This window comes from Tachypleus tridentatus, chromosome 13, assembly GCF_004210375.1.
Source record: "Tachypleus tridentatus isolate NWPU-2018 chromosome 13, ASM421037v1, whole genome shotgun sequence".
Classification (NCBI taxonomy): domain Eukaryota; kingdom Metazoa; phylum Arthropoda; class Merostomata; order Xiphosura; family Limulidae; genus Tachypleus; species Tachypleus tridentatus.
In genome coordinates this window covers 53,233,459-53,251,458 of record NC_134837.1, presented here as the reverse complement: position 1 = coordinate 53,251,458, position 18,000 = coordinate 53,233,459, and the positions used below count along the sequence as shown (strand labels likewise).

At 35.5% G+C, this 18,000-nt stretch overlaps 1 protein-coding gene across 4 annotated transcripts in view; it reads right to left on the bottom strand.

Moving 5' to 3' along the window:
• The window catches only part of LOC143238776 (ran-binding protein 9-like), a 59,039-nt gene that overhangs the window by 32,212 nt on the left and 8,827 nt on the right, over positions 1-18,000 (bottom strand). For 3 of the 4 annotated variants that reach the window (XM_076479314.1, XM_076479313.1, XM_076479316.1), the window contains 5 exons: positions 7,024-7,135; positions 4,878-4,930; positions 4,426-4,616; positions 1,797-1,898; positions 696-778 (listed from right to left, as the gene is read on the bottom strand). In XM_076479314.1, the coding sequence (XP_076335429.1) occupies positions 696-778; positions 1,797-1,898; positions 4,426-4,616; positions 4,878-4,930; positions 7,024-7,135 (541 nt within the window). The remainder of the gene's footprint in view (positions 1-695; positions 779-1,796; positions 1,899-4,425; positions 4,617-4,877; positions 4,931-7,023; positions 7,136-18,000) is intronic. The other variant, XM_076479315.1, reaches the window with a different exon arrangement.

The window sequence follows — 18,000 nt, the reverse complement described above, 5'->3', positions numbered from 1 at the left end:
TAAGTTTATGACCAATAACAATCTATTCTAAAAATGTTAAAAAAACAGTTGGATACCTGTATAAAAATTTAAGAACATTCCTAAATATACCTAAATAAGTATGTTCTGAACTTAATTATTTAAGGGTAAAATCTGGCAGTTTCATTTGCCACATCAAAATAGTAACAGGAAACAATATGCATCATCACAATCTAAAATCAACAGTAAATTTATATTCACAGTATACTTTAAGGGAAAGAAACTTTCTAGCATTAACATATCAACTTACACATTCATACAAAGAATATTAGATCCTTTTCCAAAACCAATGTTAAAAACATGCACGTATAACTACAACATGGGCACTAATTTCTAGAATCAATCTTCATACCAACAACCTTTAGTTTTTGTTCAAAGTGAACAAGAAAAGATTCCAAACACATTCATCAAGGCAAAACACTCCACAACATTAATTCCTAGATCCAAATATACTAAAAATTATACTTGTTTTCCCTAATTTCATATTTTTGGGATACAAATTATGGTGCCTTTTCCTCTAAGAACATTTTTTTAAATTCAAGTTGAACAAATAAAACTCTTTACAGCAAAATGTACGAGGAATACTAACAAGTGTCCTATGACAGTGTCTTAATCACAAGTATCATTATCCAAGCTTTTACCATTAAGCTTAAAAAAAAAAAAAAAAACTTTATAACCTGTGTAGAATTGTTTGCCACTCTCCCTGACTATCATTTGTCGGAAAGCTTCGTATCATGGTTTGGGTTCGAACTTGCAATTCCTAAAACCACACATTTCTGTTATTCACTCATATCAGTATCTATAATTATTGTACACTTTAGGTTCTACATCAGACTAATACTAAAATGGTAGTATAAATTTTTGAAAAACTCCATAACAGAGCATTTAGGTAAGCCTTTCACATTAACACACTTATAACCTACAAACATGAAACATATGAAAGGCTTAAAGTGAAATACATCTATACAATAATAAAATGTTGATAATTTCACTGTTAAAATAAAAAAGTATTTACTGTTAAATAACACCTCCTCCAAAATGAAACAAACAAAACACAAAATGCAATAAGATTTTTTCACATTTTTCCAAGGTCTATGGAACAAGTAACGTGTCATATTTGACGAACTGATGACATTACAATTCTTTCATTGTTTCATTAAAGGAATTGAAACATGTTTTTTGTAGCCAAAACTATATTCAAATAGCATTTGCATTACTTACTGATTAACATTTTACAGACTGGAATTTTTATTTTGTTCCTGGAAGTATTCATAAAATGTTTAATAATTTTGGGTTATTTCATAACCTTTCATTTTCTTCAGATATTTCTTTTACCACAATAGTTCTTTATGAAACAGTTTTCTTAATGCAGTACATATATGAGAAAACTTAAACACATCAGTAAATATAGAGTTCTAATAAAATAATGATGTTACACTCCTCTAACATGACTTTTGTTGAGTTTAGTAATTTTGTTTTTAATTGTACATTTCTTTGAAGACTAAGAAAAATGCTGAAGTGATTTTTTAAAATTCATTAATTAATACTTTAAATTTTCATAATGAAACAAAATGTTTATTTTAGTTATTTTTTATATTTTTAGTAAACAAGTTATAAGCCTTATTTTTAACCCAACACTATCACATCTAAACCCAAGAAAAATAAATTACACTAAATAAACCAAAATATGCCATTTTGTATACTCAACCAACATTAAACACATGCTCATGCTAAATTGTTTATTCAATACTTTGTCAAAGAAGTCCTTGTTCACCCACCTTCATCATGTCCTGTATATCATATACAAAAGGATACTGACCAAAGTTAGCATCTACTATTTCCCCTGGAGTTTGCAGGCCTACAGTTGGGTACAACTGGGACTGTAATTGACAAAATTACACTTAGAATCCAGAAACACCATCTAAGCTGTGCTATTAATCTTAAAACTTAAGATTGTGGATATGTGTGTGTTTGTGCACATGATTCAGTATGCTATTTATGATACTTCACTTATGTTCTATAAAGAAAACAAATAATGGATTTGATAAACAAGCATTTGGTTTTATTTACATACAGTCATGTCATTCTTTGTGTTTATAGTTAATTACATATGCATTTAAAAGTATTTTAAAAAATTTAGAAATGTTTTACCAGCTAAGCAAGTAAAACTTCCTCTTGCCTTCCCTCCTCCTTACCAAAAATGGAAAATTTTATGAAACATTTGATGTAATAAAGAAATCTGTAAACACTATAACACAATGTATTACCAACCATTACAATATATGTATCATAGCAAATCACAAATCATTACCAGATTTGTATTGAGAAAACTTCTAACAGGATTTTTATTTATAAACAGTATTAAATCCCATCAAAAATGATGGGAAATCCAATCCTACCAAATTTGAATCCTTGATATGCATTTGCAAGTTTACCAACTGTAAACAGATATAAGAAAAAGAAAGAGCCGTCTTGCTTCAAGAAACCAAAGACTATCACGAAGAACATCTTTTTACGTAGAGAGTATGTCTCTTCCCAGCATTCATTGATCACAGGTATTTTCTTATCACACTAAATGCATTGTTGAAATTATTCTCTCAAAACTACCTTTCTTTTAACTACTCAATCATCATTCAAAACATTCCCTTCATAACAAATGGTAAATTAATTTCACTCAGTACTAAATAAATTCCTCAGTATAAAAACTCTCTTTAACAGGTTTTTATATAGCAGAAAAGGTGCCAAAATTTAGGAACTATTTATACCCATATTAGCAATTGAATTCAATTAAAACAAGAAGTGGCAATGAAAAGAATTACTATAGGAGAAAAAGTGAAATTGGACTTGTGTAGTTCACAAAATTCAGAGAAACTGAGCATTACCAACCGACAGCCAACCAACAATTGGATTTATGATTTTTTAAAAATCTACTCGGCACTCATCAACTACAGAACTTTCACAAGTTAAATACAGTTATAACAAAGTTCTCTTTTTTTTTTTAAATATGTTACCATTTCATTTTGCAATAGCATTTTTCAGCTCAAAAATATTTTTTTTTGTATTTAGGAACCATAACTTCACAACAGATTCACATTATCCTTTGTTTTTTAACATAATCACAGAATAAAAAAAAGTCGTTGAAGAAAAATGACATCTCTCACAATTAAAATTGTCATAATACATTAGTATTAAATCTATTGCATTTTTAACCACTACATTCTTTATTTAGACCTTTAAAAATTAGAATAATAGTATTTCAACCACATTATTTGTTATACTCTTTATCAATGGCATGTTTCATTCAATTCAAAGCTCTTCAAAACGGCTGGGGTAAAACAGACAGCAGTGGTCAGAACTATCTGTACAAGTTTTTTGATACAAGAAATATTATGGTATACACGCTTTTTAACAAATTGGCAAATAATGACCACAATTATTAGTATTAGACACATTACACTTCTAAACTCTACATTCTTTACCTAGTTTCTTAGGACTTTTCTAGAACTATGCAAATGTAGTACATGTTATGACAGTTATGAATATATAACATTTGTTTAGATGTTTCCAAAAAAATGTTCCAAAATAGAACTTATTTACTTATACAAAAGTTATAATAACCATATTTAGATACTTTATTTTTAACCTTATGTATTTTAAAATTAATCAATGAAAATTTCATAATAATTAGAAGAGTGTATAACATTTTACAGTCTCAACCATACAAACTGAATGGTGTGGCTGACATGTTATCAATGCACATCTCTGGTTCAAAACCTCTAATATTAAAGAAGACTATAAGACAGACATAACATTATCTTTCATTATTTGTTTAGGATTACATTCAAAAAACCTTATTTACCTTCACTACATTGTAGAATAAAGATGCATATTGTGGTTATACCAGGAAAAAGTAATTCCAAATAAATAAAAAACATGTCCAAATTTATTTTTTACAAGTGGGGCTCAAAAATTCTTATGCTGAATTCCTGCAGTATATATTTAATACCAGAAGCAAATTCAACTGCAAGTTATTGAGCTATGCATACTGAACATACAGTTAAACATATGTAAATTAAAACTTTTTAATGTCTTGTTGTCATCAAGTACCCAGCAAACGATGCAAACTACATCTTCATCCTTTCTTAAAACAGGTATCTTATAAGAAACTACTTTTCTTAATGAGCATATTAAACAAAAAAGTACAACACTCAAAATATATTTGAGTAAATGAACATTCATATAGCAGCACAACTGGCAGTGAAGGAATTCACACACAGGTTTCAATTTCTTCAAATTTGGCATACACAGTTCTTTTAACTTTTTAATTACCATAATCTTCAATATTTCATGTTATACACGAGGAAGCTGATAATGTTTTATACAGTATGTGTAATATGCCATACTTACGGGAAGATCTGTGAAAGCAATGCCAAGATTTACTCCATTTTTGGTATAAAAACAAGTATTGTCAATCAAGTTGACACCACAACCAATCACATCTCCTGTGGTGAATGTAGGCCCATATGGTTGCCCTGTACCACTGGAACAAAAACTGTGACCATCATCTCCATGATAACCATAGGAATGCTTGTCCCAACCTAAAAAATAAACAACACAATTTTTTGATGACAAAATCAAGCAATATAAAAGTTTTCCAATTCACTGACAACATGTCCACTAAGGAACATTCATTGTCAGACACACAAATATATCAAAGTGTAAAAAAACAAAAACAAAAAAACACAATTTTGTAAAATTTGCATACTCATTGATTGATGAGTGTTAATGGATGGTCATCTTATCACCAAACAGCATTTTTATCACCTGAACCTCTATCAATAAACATTTGATGTACAAACCTGGCAACCTGTTCATGTTAACTCCCTGTGCTGACAGTCCAATTCCCATGTACCTGAAATAAACAATATAAGTAAACTAAATAAGGAGTTCTACCTTCAAGCAATACTTTGTTTTCTTTTACTGTGATTTATCTACTTTTTCCTCGTGTTTCCTTAAGATATGCAATAAACAAGATACATGGGTAGAATAATTCACTTTGGATATAAAATGTCTTGAAGAAATTGTGGTTGTCAAATAAAAACTTGTGAACAACTGTATTTGGTATTTGTTCCATTTTTAAATACTTTTTCAATGACCAAACTGTGTGGTATGAAGTGAAAAATTGTAATTAACGTGAATAAGGTTTCTTAATACAACCAACTACACACTTTGTCCACAGAAACTCTCCAGAGACAGATCAAAGATTTACTGCTTCCAAAACACTAGACATAAACCCAAAATCAGGACTTACCAAAGTTTTACCTTTGCCAAAGAATTTCCATCATGCCACAATAAACATGTATAAAACAAACTGTTTCAATAAAATAAACAACTTGTATACACCTAGCAAAAAAGAAGGTACAATAAAAACCACTGTTAAAAGTATGAATACATCATTCTTCATTAGGGTATGTAACATCAAATAAGGACAAATTTCTCAATAAATGCAAAGTAAATATATTTTGTTGAGTATCACTGATAACTGGAATTAAATAATATCACAGAAAACCTGCTTTAAAGGAATAATAAACTGTCTTAAACAGAATATTGCATTCAGATACTAATTTAAGTTATCCTCTACACATTTATACAGACATCTTTGGGATTAGACAGCCATAAGGTACACTTTCCACATTTGTACAGTTATCTATTAGTTTGGACAAGATGGAGTACCATTACCCTAGGCAGAATTTATATAAATTCAATTAATGAAAGATTACCTTAGTACATGAAAAGTTGTTTCCTTTATACATAATTTTTAAAAAACCCAAAAATGCCCATAAAAACAGCAAAACAAAATGTGAAACCATAAAATTACATGCATCTCCTCATGGATCTAACATAGAGGGTTCATCAGACCCATGGGGAGATGCACACAACTTTGCAATTTTGCAGTTTTTATAATTTTTTTAACCATTACTTTCCCCATGTTGATGGATTTTCACCAAATTTGGTGAATATCCATCCACACCCTCCAAGGTATTTACATGGACATGCAACAGACAGTACTGTTATATTTATGTATAGGGCACCAGTGCATTAGATCCATGTGTGGCATATTCATGACATCATATCTGCACTCTAAGAATGGAGAATAATAAAATTTTCCATGATGGGAAACAGAAACACAGCAAGAAAATTGTTACCCCTATTGCAAATCTACATGTAGACACGATAAGAATTTCAGGATGTTGGGGGTTGCACATTGCATAATAAAAAGTTTTTCCAGTATCACATAAGCAAGAGTTCCATTATAGAATGATAATGGATAATTTTAAGTTTTCCTCTATATATCTTATATTGTCCTTTCTTTTGTTTTAGATTATCATAATCTTACCACTACATATCTTCTACATGGTGATGCAATAATTGTGTACCTCAATTATTATTTTAAGTCCTGCCCTTAGAGTTATTCAAAATATGCATCATTAATGTCAAGAAAATGCCACAGAAGGACCACTTTTAAAATCATTTCAAGATTAATACATCCCATCCAATAAAATATAACTTAGAAAGATCTTAGAAAGGGCAGATATTAGACTTATGGTGGTGGATCACTCTGTATTGCAATATCTTAATTTTAGTTTAGATAATTCTGATCTATTCTTTACAGATTTTAGACAATCATTTCTAAATTAAGTTAATTCTAAACTACCCTCTCCACATTTCATACATCCATCTTCTATTTAGTCTTAACTATCCACTAAAATATTTAAAACAATTATTGTATAATATTTCCAAACCCTACCCTGTGTATTTTGTCCTTAAAGTGGCATTCCCATAAATTTTCTTCCAAACAGATAAATGTACTTTTACCTAAGTATTAGACCCATAAACTACATTGTAATATAAACATATTTCATATAGTCATCAGCAAACCCCAAAAATCTTCTGTAGTTTTATTTAGGTAACTTGAAAATACAGAAAGATAAATATTTAACTTACCCATCTCTTCCTTTACTAACAATTTTAACTTCAAAATAGTAAAGTCCACACGCAGCTGGTATTGGGTGGCTGGCTCGGACACTAGCTGCATCTTTGTGATTCTTTCCAATGCCTTAGGAAAATAATGCTAGTTAAACTTAAAAGTTTAATTTAATAATTAAACAAAAACTTAAACTTCTCAGTTTTCAGGAAAAATATTTTTGAAACCTAAATCTTTGGCCTGTAAGTATATTTCTATGTAACATGATATTATACAAGGCTAGTTATCCTTTAAGGTGGGCAAGTAAGTTTGATGGATAAAGTTTTTCCAGGTACTAAATAGAAGTAAAACAGTGATTTTGGATTTAATTTTTCTTTTGATAAGATATTCCCTAGGTGCATAAAAAACAACTTGTAAGATGACCAGAAATTCAGAAAATGTTCTTTGTTCCAACTAATAGTGAAAATGGCAGACGTCAATGCACAAGTCATTAAAATATTCAGACAATTAACAAGAAAGTCTCTCTCAAGTTGCAAGCAGTACTGTCAAGATTATAATTACTGATACAAATATCGAGGTATCTTTACAATGTCATAGGTAATCTCCACTTATGTCATTTCTTTATTTCATACTGTATATATATATATATATATTCCCATACCCATACGTAGGTAAACTGTATTCAACTTATAATAAAATAGTCTTTATATTAATTTAACTTTACTCTAAATTGTAAAAGATTATCATATCAAGTTATCTCCTGTTTTGTAATTGAAAATATGCATTTACTCAAAAGCTTTGTATTCACCCAAAAAAAAGAAGAATAACCCATTTCATTTATCATGTTCTGCAAACTTAGCCAAAGTAAACAAACCCAGTATTTTAGCTATTCTTCAAGTAGCCTAAATTTGCAGTCAACATAAAAGAAACAGAATATCAATTTATTTTGTAAACCTTTTGACAGGTGTAACTTCATTTTACATAGTTTGAAAATAATTTGGAAATGAAGAAGAATGAAACTAGAATATATTATTATTGTGTTGACAAGGGACAATATTTAATTATTCCACAGTAATGTTTCATACTTATAATGAAGATATGATACTAGCTAACGTTTAAAAACTTAGTTGTGTAACACTGCACACAAATTTTCAGTATTTTTTAAATGAAAAAGACTTCTTCAATAAAACTAACAAAGTATTTTGGATTTGTGAATTTAAACTATACTGTCATAAAATAACCTACACAGGCCAAAGTTAATGTTAATATATTCTGTAAATGATTATCACAGTCAGGTCCATCAATTTCGAGCTCATATCTTTATTTCTGGTAATGTGACTGATATAAAAAAAAAAAACAGTTCAAAACAAACATTTCAACTATTTTAATTACAATTAAATAGTTATAATTATTTGTACTGATATTCAGAAAAATATGATAACATTCATTTCTAAATGGGGTGACTGTTTTAATTCATTTTAACTCATTACTGACACAGCCACATTACTTGCAGTTTCACTATTTCTGACACCAACAACAGGAAAAACATTCTCATGAGAAAATTAATTCTAATCAATGAAAAACTGATTTTATAACAAGTCTATATTATAAAGATCCTACACATTCTGAACAATACTAAATAGTAAAAATATATCTCTAATGTCTAGACAGATAGTTGTTCTTATTGTTGTTTTAGCTGAGAAATTGGTTGGTGTTGTATAGCTCAAAGTAACTAGGCTATCTGCACCAAACATCCAGTAAAAAGTTAAAATTAAAGTAAAATTATTAAAATTTGTAAAAAGTAATTAAGGTAAAACAAAATGAAGTTTAATATTTGAATTAAAAACATAAATAACAAAATGTAATTTTTATATCTAGTTCACAGCAATAAGAGAGAAACTACAGTAATACAAGTTGTAAAGGACTTTCTGTTGCATAACTGTAATTATCATAGCTTGCCAGAAAGACTAACAGGTAAGTACAAAACCTTTAGTCACCTTAAGTTGGCCTTTCCAGTCCTGGTTTCAAGTTATTTGATGTTATGGCCATTTTCAGAAAGTAATAAAAGTTTCAAAAGACTTGTAGCAAAATTTTAATTATATAACTTGCCAGGATGACTGACAGGTGGTTCAAACAGCAGCATGAGTCACCTGAAGTTGGCCTTTCCAGTCCTGGTTTTGAGTTACTTTGCATTACGGCCATTTTTAATTTCAAATCGAACAAGGTGTACTTTGATTCTCAAAAGGAAAACACATTAAAAAAGGTCTAATGTATAAATTTAAAAACTTAAAATAGCATTAGAAATGGTGGATAGTGTCACCATTGCCAATAACAGTCTAATGATATAGATAATCCTTACGACAAAACGTTTAAAATGGTGCCATCATTGAGAGTCGTAACAACGGCAAAACAGTAAAATGTGACCCGAGTGTTACACAGACAACACATTGGTGCATCAGTCCCAGATAAACAAATGTGATGAGTTAAAAAACTGTGACCAATGCGTAGTCTAGTTAGAACAACTTTCTCTTTCTGATCCTTACAGAAGAAAGATGTCCAAAGTCCAATAGAGGGTTTTATTTGGAAAAGCTTGTTTTCATGTTGCTCACTCCAAGTTGACTACCAACTGGCACAAAGCCAGCCCTGAATACAGGACCATAGTCCATGTATGGAACAGGTACAGCAGTGATAGCGCCAGTGCAGACAGATTTAGCTGGGGGTATTGGTGAGCTTGTTCCCGTGAATACAAACGTGGCCTGGTATCCAGAAAAACTGGATAAAAGTAGATGTTAGAGAAATGGGCCAGTCAGTTTTGAATATCAGCAAGAACAGAGTGAGAAGTAACATGAAGTGATTCCAGGGCCAGTAGAGAACTAAGTGAATCAGTATAAATAGTGCAATTTGAGTACTGCTCAGCTTCTGTGTGTTCCAGAGTACTGCTTAGCTTCAATATAATCCAGGGCAAGAGATATGGCATACAGTTCAGCAGTGAACACAGAAGCTGTAGAGGGGATTCTGCACAACCACCAAACTGCAATAAACCATGGCAGAGCCTTCAGAGTTGCCTGATTTGGAACCATCCGTATAAATTGGAATGGAAAGATTGTTTGAAAGATGTTCATTAAATAAAAGACAGTACTTCCATTTGGGAGTATCTTCCTTTCTCAAATGACTTAAAGAAAGGTCACATTTGGAGACTGTAATAAGCCATGGTGGGATGGGCTGACCAGTGGATTCTGCAATGTTATCCAAGGACAGACCCAATTCATCCAATTGCACCTGGATGCAAAGGCCAAAAGGAGCAATGGCAGATCCTCTGTTTTGAAAACGTATGGCCCACTGAGGAAGGAAAACACATCCCCAAGTAGGATGCTTTGGTAAGGAACAAAGTTTCAAAGAATATAGTAAAGACAGTTGCAAATGTGCAGAGAAGGTTCATAAGATTCTACGTATAAGCTTTGAACTGGGGAGGTACGAAAAGCCCCAGTGCAGAGTCAAAGTCCTTGATGATGAATGGGGTCCAGCATCTTTAAGGCCGAAGCGTCTGGCAGAGCCATAGACCATTGATCCATAGTTGAGTTTTGATCGAATAAGAGTAGGATATATTTTTAACATAGAACATCAATCCGCTCCCCCAACTAGTGGTAGAGAGGACACGGAGGATGTTCAGTGCTCTTGTGCATTTGACCCTTAGCTGCTTTAAGTGTGGTATAAAGGTCAGCTTACAGTCAAAGATAAGCCCCAAGAACTTGGTCTCCGGGACCACTGGCAGCAAAACTTCACCGATATGAAGTTCAGGATCAGGGTGAATACCCCGTCGACAGCAAAAGTGCATGCATACAGTTTTGGAGAGAGAGAAATTAAAGCCGTTCGCCAGAGTCCACTTCTGTACACAATTGAGGGCGGTTTGTAGTTGCCGCTCAATATATCTCATGTTTGACGACTGACATGAGATGTGAAAGTCGTCGACATACAGCCCATTCGCAACAGTGAGAGGGAGTTGTTCAGTGATGGCATTTATCTTTATACTGAAAAGTGTGACACTCAAAACACAGCCCTGAGGGACTCGAAGTTCCTGTAGAAAAGAACGAGAAAGTGTTGAACCTGCACAAACTTGGAATCTCCTGTTCATTGAAAATTTTTTTAATAAACATGGGTAAATGGCCACGTAACCCATATATCTAGAGGTCTTGCAAAATGCCATACCTCTGTGTTGTGTCGTAAGCCTTCTCAATGTCAAAGAATATTGATACAAGATGTTGTTGTTTGAGAAAGGCTTCTCTGATTGATGTTTCAAGTCAAATTAGGTGGTCCGTTGTGGAGTGCGTCATTGGAACCCACACTGGGTGGGTGAGAGGAGGTTGTTTGATTCCAGAAACCAAACAAGATGAGCATTAACCATCCTCTCTAAGGTCTTACAGAGACAGCTTGTCAAAGCAATTGGATGCTAGTTTGAAGAAATCTTGGGATCTTTCCCAGGCTTAGAGAAAGGTAAGATAATAGCCTGGCACCAGGCATTTGGAAAAACATTCTCCTGCCAGATCTGGTTAAAAACAATTAGAAGAATATAAAGAGAAGCAGGAGAGAGATAACACAGCATGTCATAGTGTACATCATCAGGTCCAACAGATGTACTGCCAGACCGATGAAGGGCCATTTTCAGTTCCACCAGTGTGAAGGGACGATTATAGTCAAAGAGACAGTCAGTTTGAAAGGAAAGAGGTGAACGCTCTGCCCGAGTCTTGATGGCCAAGAAGGTGGAGGAACAAGCAGAAGTGCTAGATACCTGGCAAAAGCTTTCACCTAGAGTATCGGTGATGCTCTGGACATCAGCTACCTCTTGGCCATCAGAGAGTAAGATCGAAAGGGGACGGAATTGTAGTGCCCACTGACCTTCCGATTCCTGTCCCATATGACCTTGGAACTGGTGGTAGAAGATGTGCTAGTTGTGAACTTAATGCAAGATTCCTTCTGGCATTGACATCTTACCCACCTAGCATGTGCATGGGCCCATTGGAAAGCGATGCGGTTTGAAAGTGTGGGATATCTACAGAAAAATATCCCAGGCCCATTTTTGAGCTTTCCGTACCATGTGGCAGGCAGGATTCCACCACGGATGAGAATATCATGGAAAATGTGTCGAGATTTTAGGAATACACTGAGCAGCTGCATATGTAATACAGTCAGTTACTGCTGCCACACAATTGTCTATTGATGGTTGACTCATGATGGCAGGATCAAGTTCAGCGAGAGCAGTGAAAGTGGACCAGTCTGCCTGATCCAGCTTCTACCGGAGCACGCAGGTAGGGTGGCATCGACCATGGCCAATCTCTCTCAAAAGTACAGGAAAATGATCACTGCCTAGTGGATTATTGTCAACCCTCCATGAAAAATTGGAGAATAATGAAGAGGAGCAAACCAAGAGATCAATAGCAGTAAAGGACTGACTAGGTGCATGAAAATAAGTGGAAGAACCAGCATTGAAAAGAGAAAGATTGTGATCAGAGAGCGACCCCTCCTATCAATAACAGCACTTTAATGTCCATTAAAGTCCCCCACAATTAGAAAGGGAGACGGCAACTGTTCAACGAGAGCATCAAGGTCTGATTGATCATGTCTCTCCAGGAAACAGGTAGAGAGAACAAACAGTGATGGGATGACCCAAGGAAACACAGATGGCTACAGCCTCCAAGGGTGTGTTGAGAGACAAAGACAGGTTGGGCACATGCTGATCAACCAACAGTGCCACCCCTCCATGTACTCATCCATCACACAGCCTGTCATTTCTGTACAAAGAAAACTGCTGAAAGGTGACTGTATCGGCAGGTTTCAGAAATGTTTCTTGCAAGGAAAGACATACAGGATGGTAGGAAGCAATCAGTGTTTTTATGTCATCCAGCTTAGAATGTAAACTTCGACAGTTCAATTGTATCAAGGTGGCCATTTTTAATGACCCGTAGGCGAAGTGGCTGGAGAACCCTTCTGTTTATGATCACGTCTTTTTTTCCCTTACTGTCCTCATTCAGAGGAGGTCTATCAACCTCCATGGATCCTGCCCTGGGTCGATTGGGCAGGTCTTTGTTGTTGAAATGGGATTCCAGTGACTGATGACACAAACGAATGATTGTTTTGCATCTTGGGGTGGAAGAAAAATAGGTATCTGAAGAAATGCCTGTATTTGAAACCAAAGGATGTTGATCTTGGGGTTTGTTGGAATGTATGGAAGGAACAGAGATGGGTGTAGAAGCTGATTCATCAACCTTTTTAACCATGGAGGACAAAAGGCTTTTCATATGTTTTGAAAACTATCATCTTGGAGGCATAGAGAGATCTGTCTGCACTCCTGCTGTAGTTGTGGAACGAAGTGCAGCAGCATATGTCCAAGATGAAGTGGTGGACAGCAACTTCCAAGCCTCAGGATAACTAATGTTGAGTCATTTTCAAATGCTGCATCTCTTTTTCCTCAAAAAATTTGGGCAAGAACAAAAGTAAGAAGGGTTAGAACCATTGCAATTGACACAATGTGGGTCTGTGTCACACTCATACACATTGTGGTCCTTGCCACCACAACAAGCCGAACCTCTGACATTGGAAACATCAGAGAGGGTTTGGAATGTATGGCTGTACTCTGCAATTTAGATAACCTGCCTTGATGGTGGCAGGTGCACGTGGTGATGTAAATGTCAAAATGAGCATATCTGTCGGCAGTATAATTCCATCTTTGCAAGTGGAGATGCACCTCACTGCAGAAACCCCTTGAGTGGAGAAACCAGTGAGAATCTCTGACTCGGGGATGTTCTTCAAATCTCTTTCAACAATAGCTCCTCGTGATGAATTCAAGGTAATATAAGGGGTGACCTCAATAAGTGCATCCCCCATTGCCTTTGAATTCAAGAGGAGTTCACTGTGTTGGGATGTGGATGTTTCAACCAATGTCTCCAGGTTGAAGCTTCTTTACTAACTAAGGAGAGCCAGCAAGTCCCTCTAGTCCCTTCTGAATAAAAAAGGGGGACATTAGCCCTAAACGTTTTTCTGAAAGAGAATGTAATTTAAGAAAATGAGGTGCGTGTGTTACAGATGTTGAAGATTGCTGCTCAGAGTCTTCAAGACATGGTCGTTTACCTATTGACTGTTTTTTCACTATGTTATATAAACATTTCATAGGAGGATCCATAGGTAAAAAGGAAAATTTCTGTACCAACTGACTCCACCCACCATGGAGCCCTACGAGGGAATGCACTACAATGCCATGAAGGACATTGCAGCAACACCAGGGTTTTGTGAGCACTATACCCAAACACCAGCATCAGACACAATGTGCACAACACTCGTTGAAAACACTGGTACTTGGTTGACTCTAGCCCAAGTAGACCAGCCAACTGACCCAAGGGTACCACCCAAAGGCCGCCCGTCTACAGGAATTCAAGGCCAAAGTGGTGTGTTAGGGTCGGACCCCTCAACCACCAGGATCCTCTCCTCCCCTTTATGGGTCACCATGCACGGCAAACACGTGGATGTTTAGATCCCAGAGGAGGTAACCAAAAAGAACAGACCTTTCCCTGGAAGGTCCTCTCACCACGTACAGGAATCCACACCGAGGGGGTGAAGAATGAAGCAGAATTGCTAGACACTCGGGAAAAGTTTTTACCTAGAGTATCACCAATGCTCAAGGTATCAACTATTTCATGGCCATCAGAGTAAGATTGAGAGTAGGACAGAATTATATTGCCCACTTACCTTTCAAATCTTTTCCCATATGACTTTGGAACTCATGGTAGAAGATATGCTGGTTGTGAACTTAATCCAAGATTCCTTCTTGCTTTGATGTCTTACCTGCCGAGCACGTGCATGGGCCTGATGGAAAGCAATGTAGTTTGAAAGTGTGGGATACCTACTAAAAGTATCTCAGCCCTGTTTTTGATTCTTCTGTGCCATGTGGCAGGCAGAACTCCACCACAGACAAGAATATTGTGGAGGTTTTAGGAATACGTTGAGTAGCTGCGTGTATAATAGTCAGTCAGTCACTGCTGCCGTGCAGTGGCCTATTGAAGGCTCACACATGATGGCAGAATCAAGTTCTGCAAGAGCTGTGAAAGAGGGCTAGTTTGCTTGATCCAGCTTCCACTGGGCACGAGTTGGATGGCATTGATCACTGCCAGTCTCTCTCAAAATTACAGGAAAATGATCACTGCCTCGTGGGTTATTGCCAACCCTCCATAAAAAGTGGGAGAATAGTGAAGGGGAGCCAACTGAGAGATCAATAGCAGTAAAGGGTGCATGAAAATAAGTAGAAGAACCAGTATTGAAAAGAGAAAGGCTGTGATCTGTGAGCATATGCTCCATGGAGAGATCCCTCCCATCAATATCAGCACTTCCCCAAAGGAGATTATGGCCATTAAAGTCCCTGAGGATTAAAAAGGAAGATGGCAACTGTTAAATGAGAGCATCAAAGTCTGAGTGATAATAGGTCTTTTCAAGTAGAGAGAACAAACAGTGATGGTACGACCAAAGGAAACACAGATGGTTATGGTCTCCATAGGTTTGAGTTAAGTTGCAAAATCAGGGTGGGCACATGCTAATCAACCAACAGTGCCACCCCTCCATGCACTTGACCATCACACAACCTGTCATTTCTGTACAATGAAATCTGCCAAAAGATGACTGTATCAGTAGATTTCAGAAATGTTTCCTGTAAGAAAAGACATACAAGATGGTAGAAAGCAATCAGTGCTTTGATATCATCCAGATTAAAACACAAACCTCGACAGTTCCATCGTACCAAGGTGGCCATTTTTATTTATGTGCAGGTGAACTGGGTGTAGAGCCCTTCTGTTTTTGACCATGTCTTTTTCTTTGCTTTCTTTTTTCGAGGGGTGTCTGTCGACCTCCAAGGATCCTGCTCTTGGTTGATTGGATAGGTCTTTGTCATTGGAAGAGGAGTCCAGCGACTCAGGACATGATTGGTTTGTTTTGAATTTCATGCAAAGCTACACGAGGGCTATCTGCACCTCAGGACATGAAAGAATGATCATTTTCATCTTTGGATGGAAGAAGAAGGTGTACATGATGAAACACTCATACTTGGAACCAAAGGAAGTGGATCTTGAGGTTTGCTGAAATAAATGTTTGGGACAGAGATGGGTGTTGATGTTGATTCATCAACTGTTTTTAACCATGGAGGCCAAAAGATTTTCATACGGTTTGAGAATGATTCTTTTGGAGGCACAGAGAGATCCATCTGCACTCCTACTGCAGTATTAGAATGAAGTGCAGCAGCTCATGTCCAAGATGTCGTGGTGGACAGTAACTTTTGAGCCTCAGGGTAAGTAATGTTTTCAATCATTTTCAAATGCTGCACCTCTTTTTCTTCCAACCACTTAGGGCAAAAACTAAAGTAGGATTGGTGAGAACCATTGCAATTAATGCAATGAGAGTCATGTTTCACACTCACAGGTATCATGGTCATTGACACTGCAACAAGCACACATCAAGGAACCACGACACGGCGTCTTCAAGTGACTGAACTGCTGACACTGAAAACATACGAGAAGGTTTGAAATGTATGGCCATACCTTGCAATTAAGGTAACCTGCCTTGAGGTGGCAGGTGGACGTGGTGATGTTAATGTCAGAATAAGGACATTGGTCAGCATCATAATTCCACCTTTGCGAGTGGAGATACACCTTACTGTAGAAACTCCTTGGGTGGAGAAACCAGCAAGAATCTCTAACTCTGGAATGTTCTTCAAATGTCTCTCAACAATAACTCCTCATGATGAATTCAAAGTATCACGAGGCATAACCTCAATCACTTTTGAATATAAGAGACATTCACTGTGTTTAGATGTGGATGTTTCCACCTATATGTCACCAGAGCAAATCTTTGCGACTGGCTTTGGAGAGCCTGCATGTCCCTCTTGTCACTTCTGAATAAAAAAAGTGAGGCATTTGGCTTATAGGTTTGTCTGAAAGAGAATGTAATAAGAAAATCAGGTACAGATGTTATAGATGTTGAAGATCACTGGTCAGAATCTTCAAAATGTGGTTGTTTACCCATGGGCTGTTTTTTCACTATATGTTACATATAAAACAAAAGATACCTGTTTCAAATTGTCTAGGGAAAACAAAATAATGAAACATATATATAAAAAATACTGGAAAACAAAATCCAATAATTTTTCCATTAAGGTTTATTAGCAAAAATTAGTAGAATGACAGAATAAAAATGCCTAAGAAATGTTATTAAATACAGACTAAATTACCCACACCTCATTCTGTACTGAATTAATGGTTCCAACCAAAACTCCATCTACTGTATGGAACAGAAGAACTTGTCGGGTCTACACATATTACTAACACTACTAAATTATCTGTTACTGAAAGATCTACCTGGACTTCTCTAGCCATGATATTACTAAGTCCACTTCTAGAATTTTGTTGGCTTGTTAAATATTGTATGGAAAAACCAACAGAATATTATGGAAAGGTATCAAGGAAGTCGTATCAGATTCAGTGTGATATATGTTCCAGACTGAACAATTAAAATAAAGAACAAGCCCTATATCTTAAAAGTCTATATTTGACAACATTAAGTAACCTTCTAGTTGAGGAACCACAATTATCAAGGATTTATAACCACCTTCTTCAACAGATTTGGATTGTTGCATCAGAAAAAAGTATCTAGAGATAAAAAGAAAAGAGTACAGATTATGTAAACCCACTAAAGACTTGGAAAGTCTTACCCATTTATTTTACACAGAAGCTATTCATAAAATAACAGATTCATTAGCATGTGACTAATTTGCAGATGCCACAGTAGACAAAGATATGAGAATTAGGTTGAGCCAAAGCAGGCCTACATCCTTAAAGGAAGCTCTACAGTTGCAGGTGGAACTGTAATCCATTAAGGTCAGAGTTGAGCCAACAAATGCACCATCTAGAAGTTATGGGAGTATAAACCTTACAGTATTGCAACATCAACTTCCATTAACAATAGTT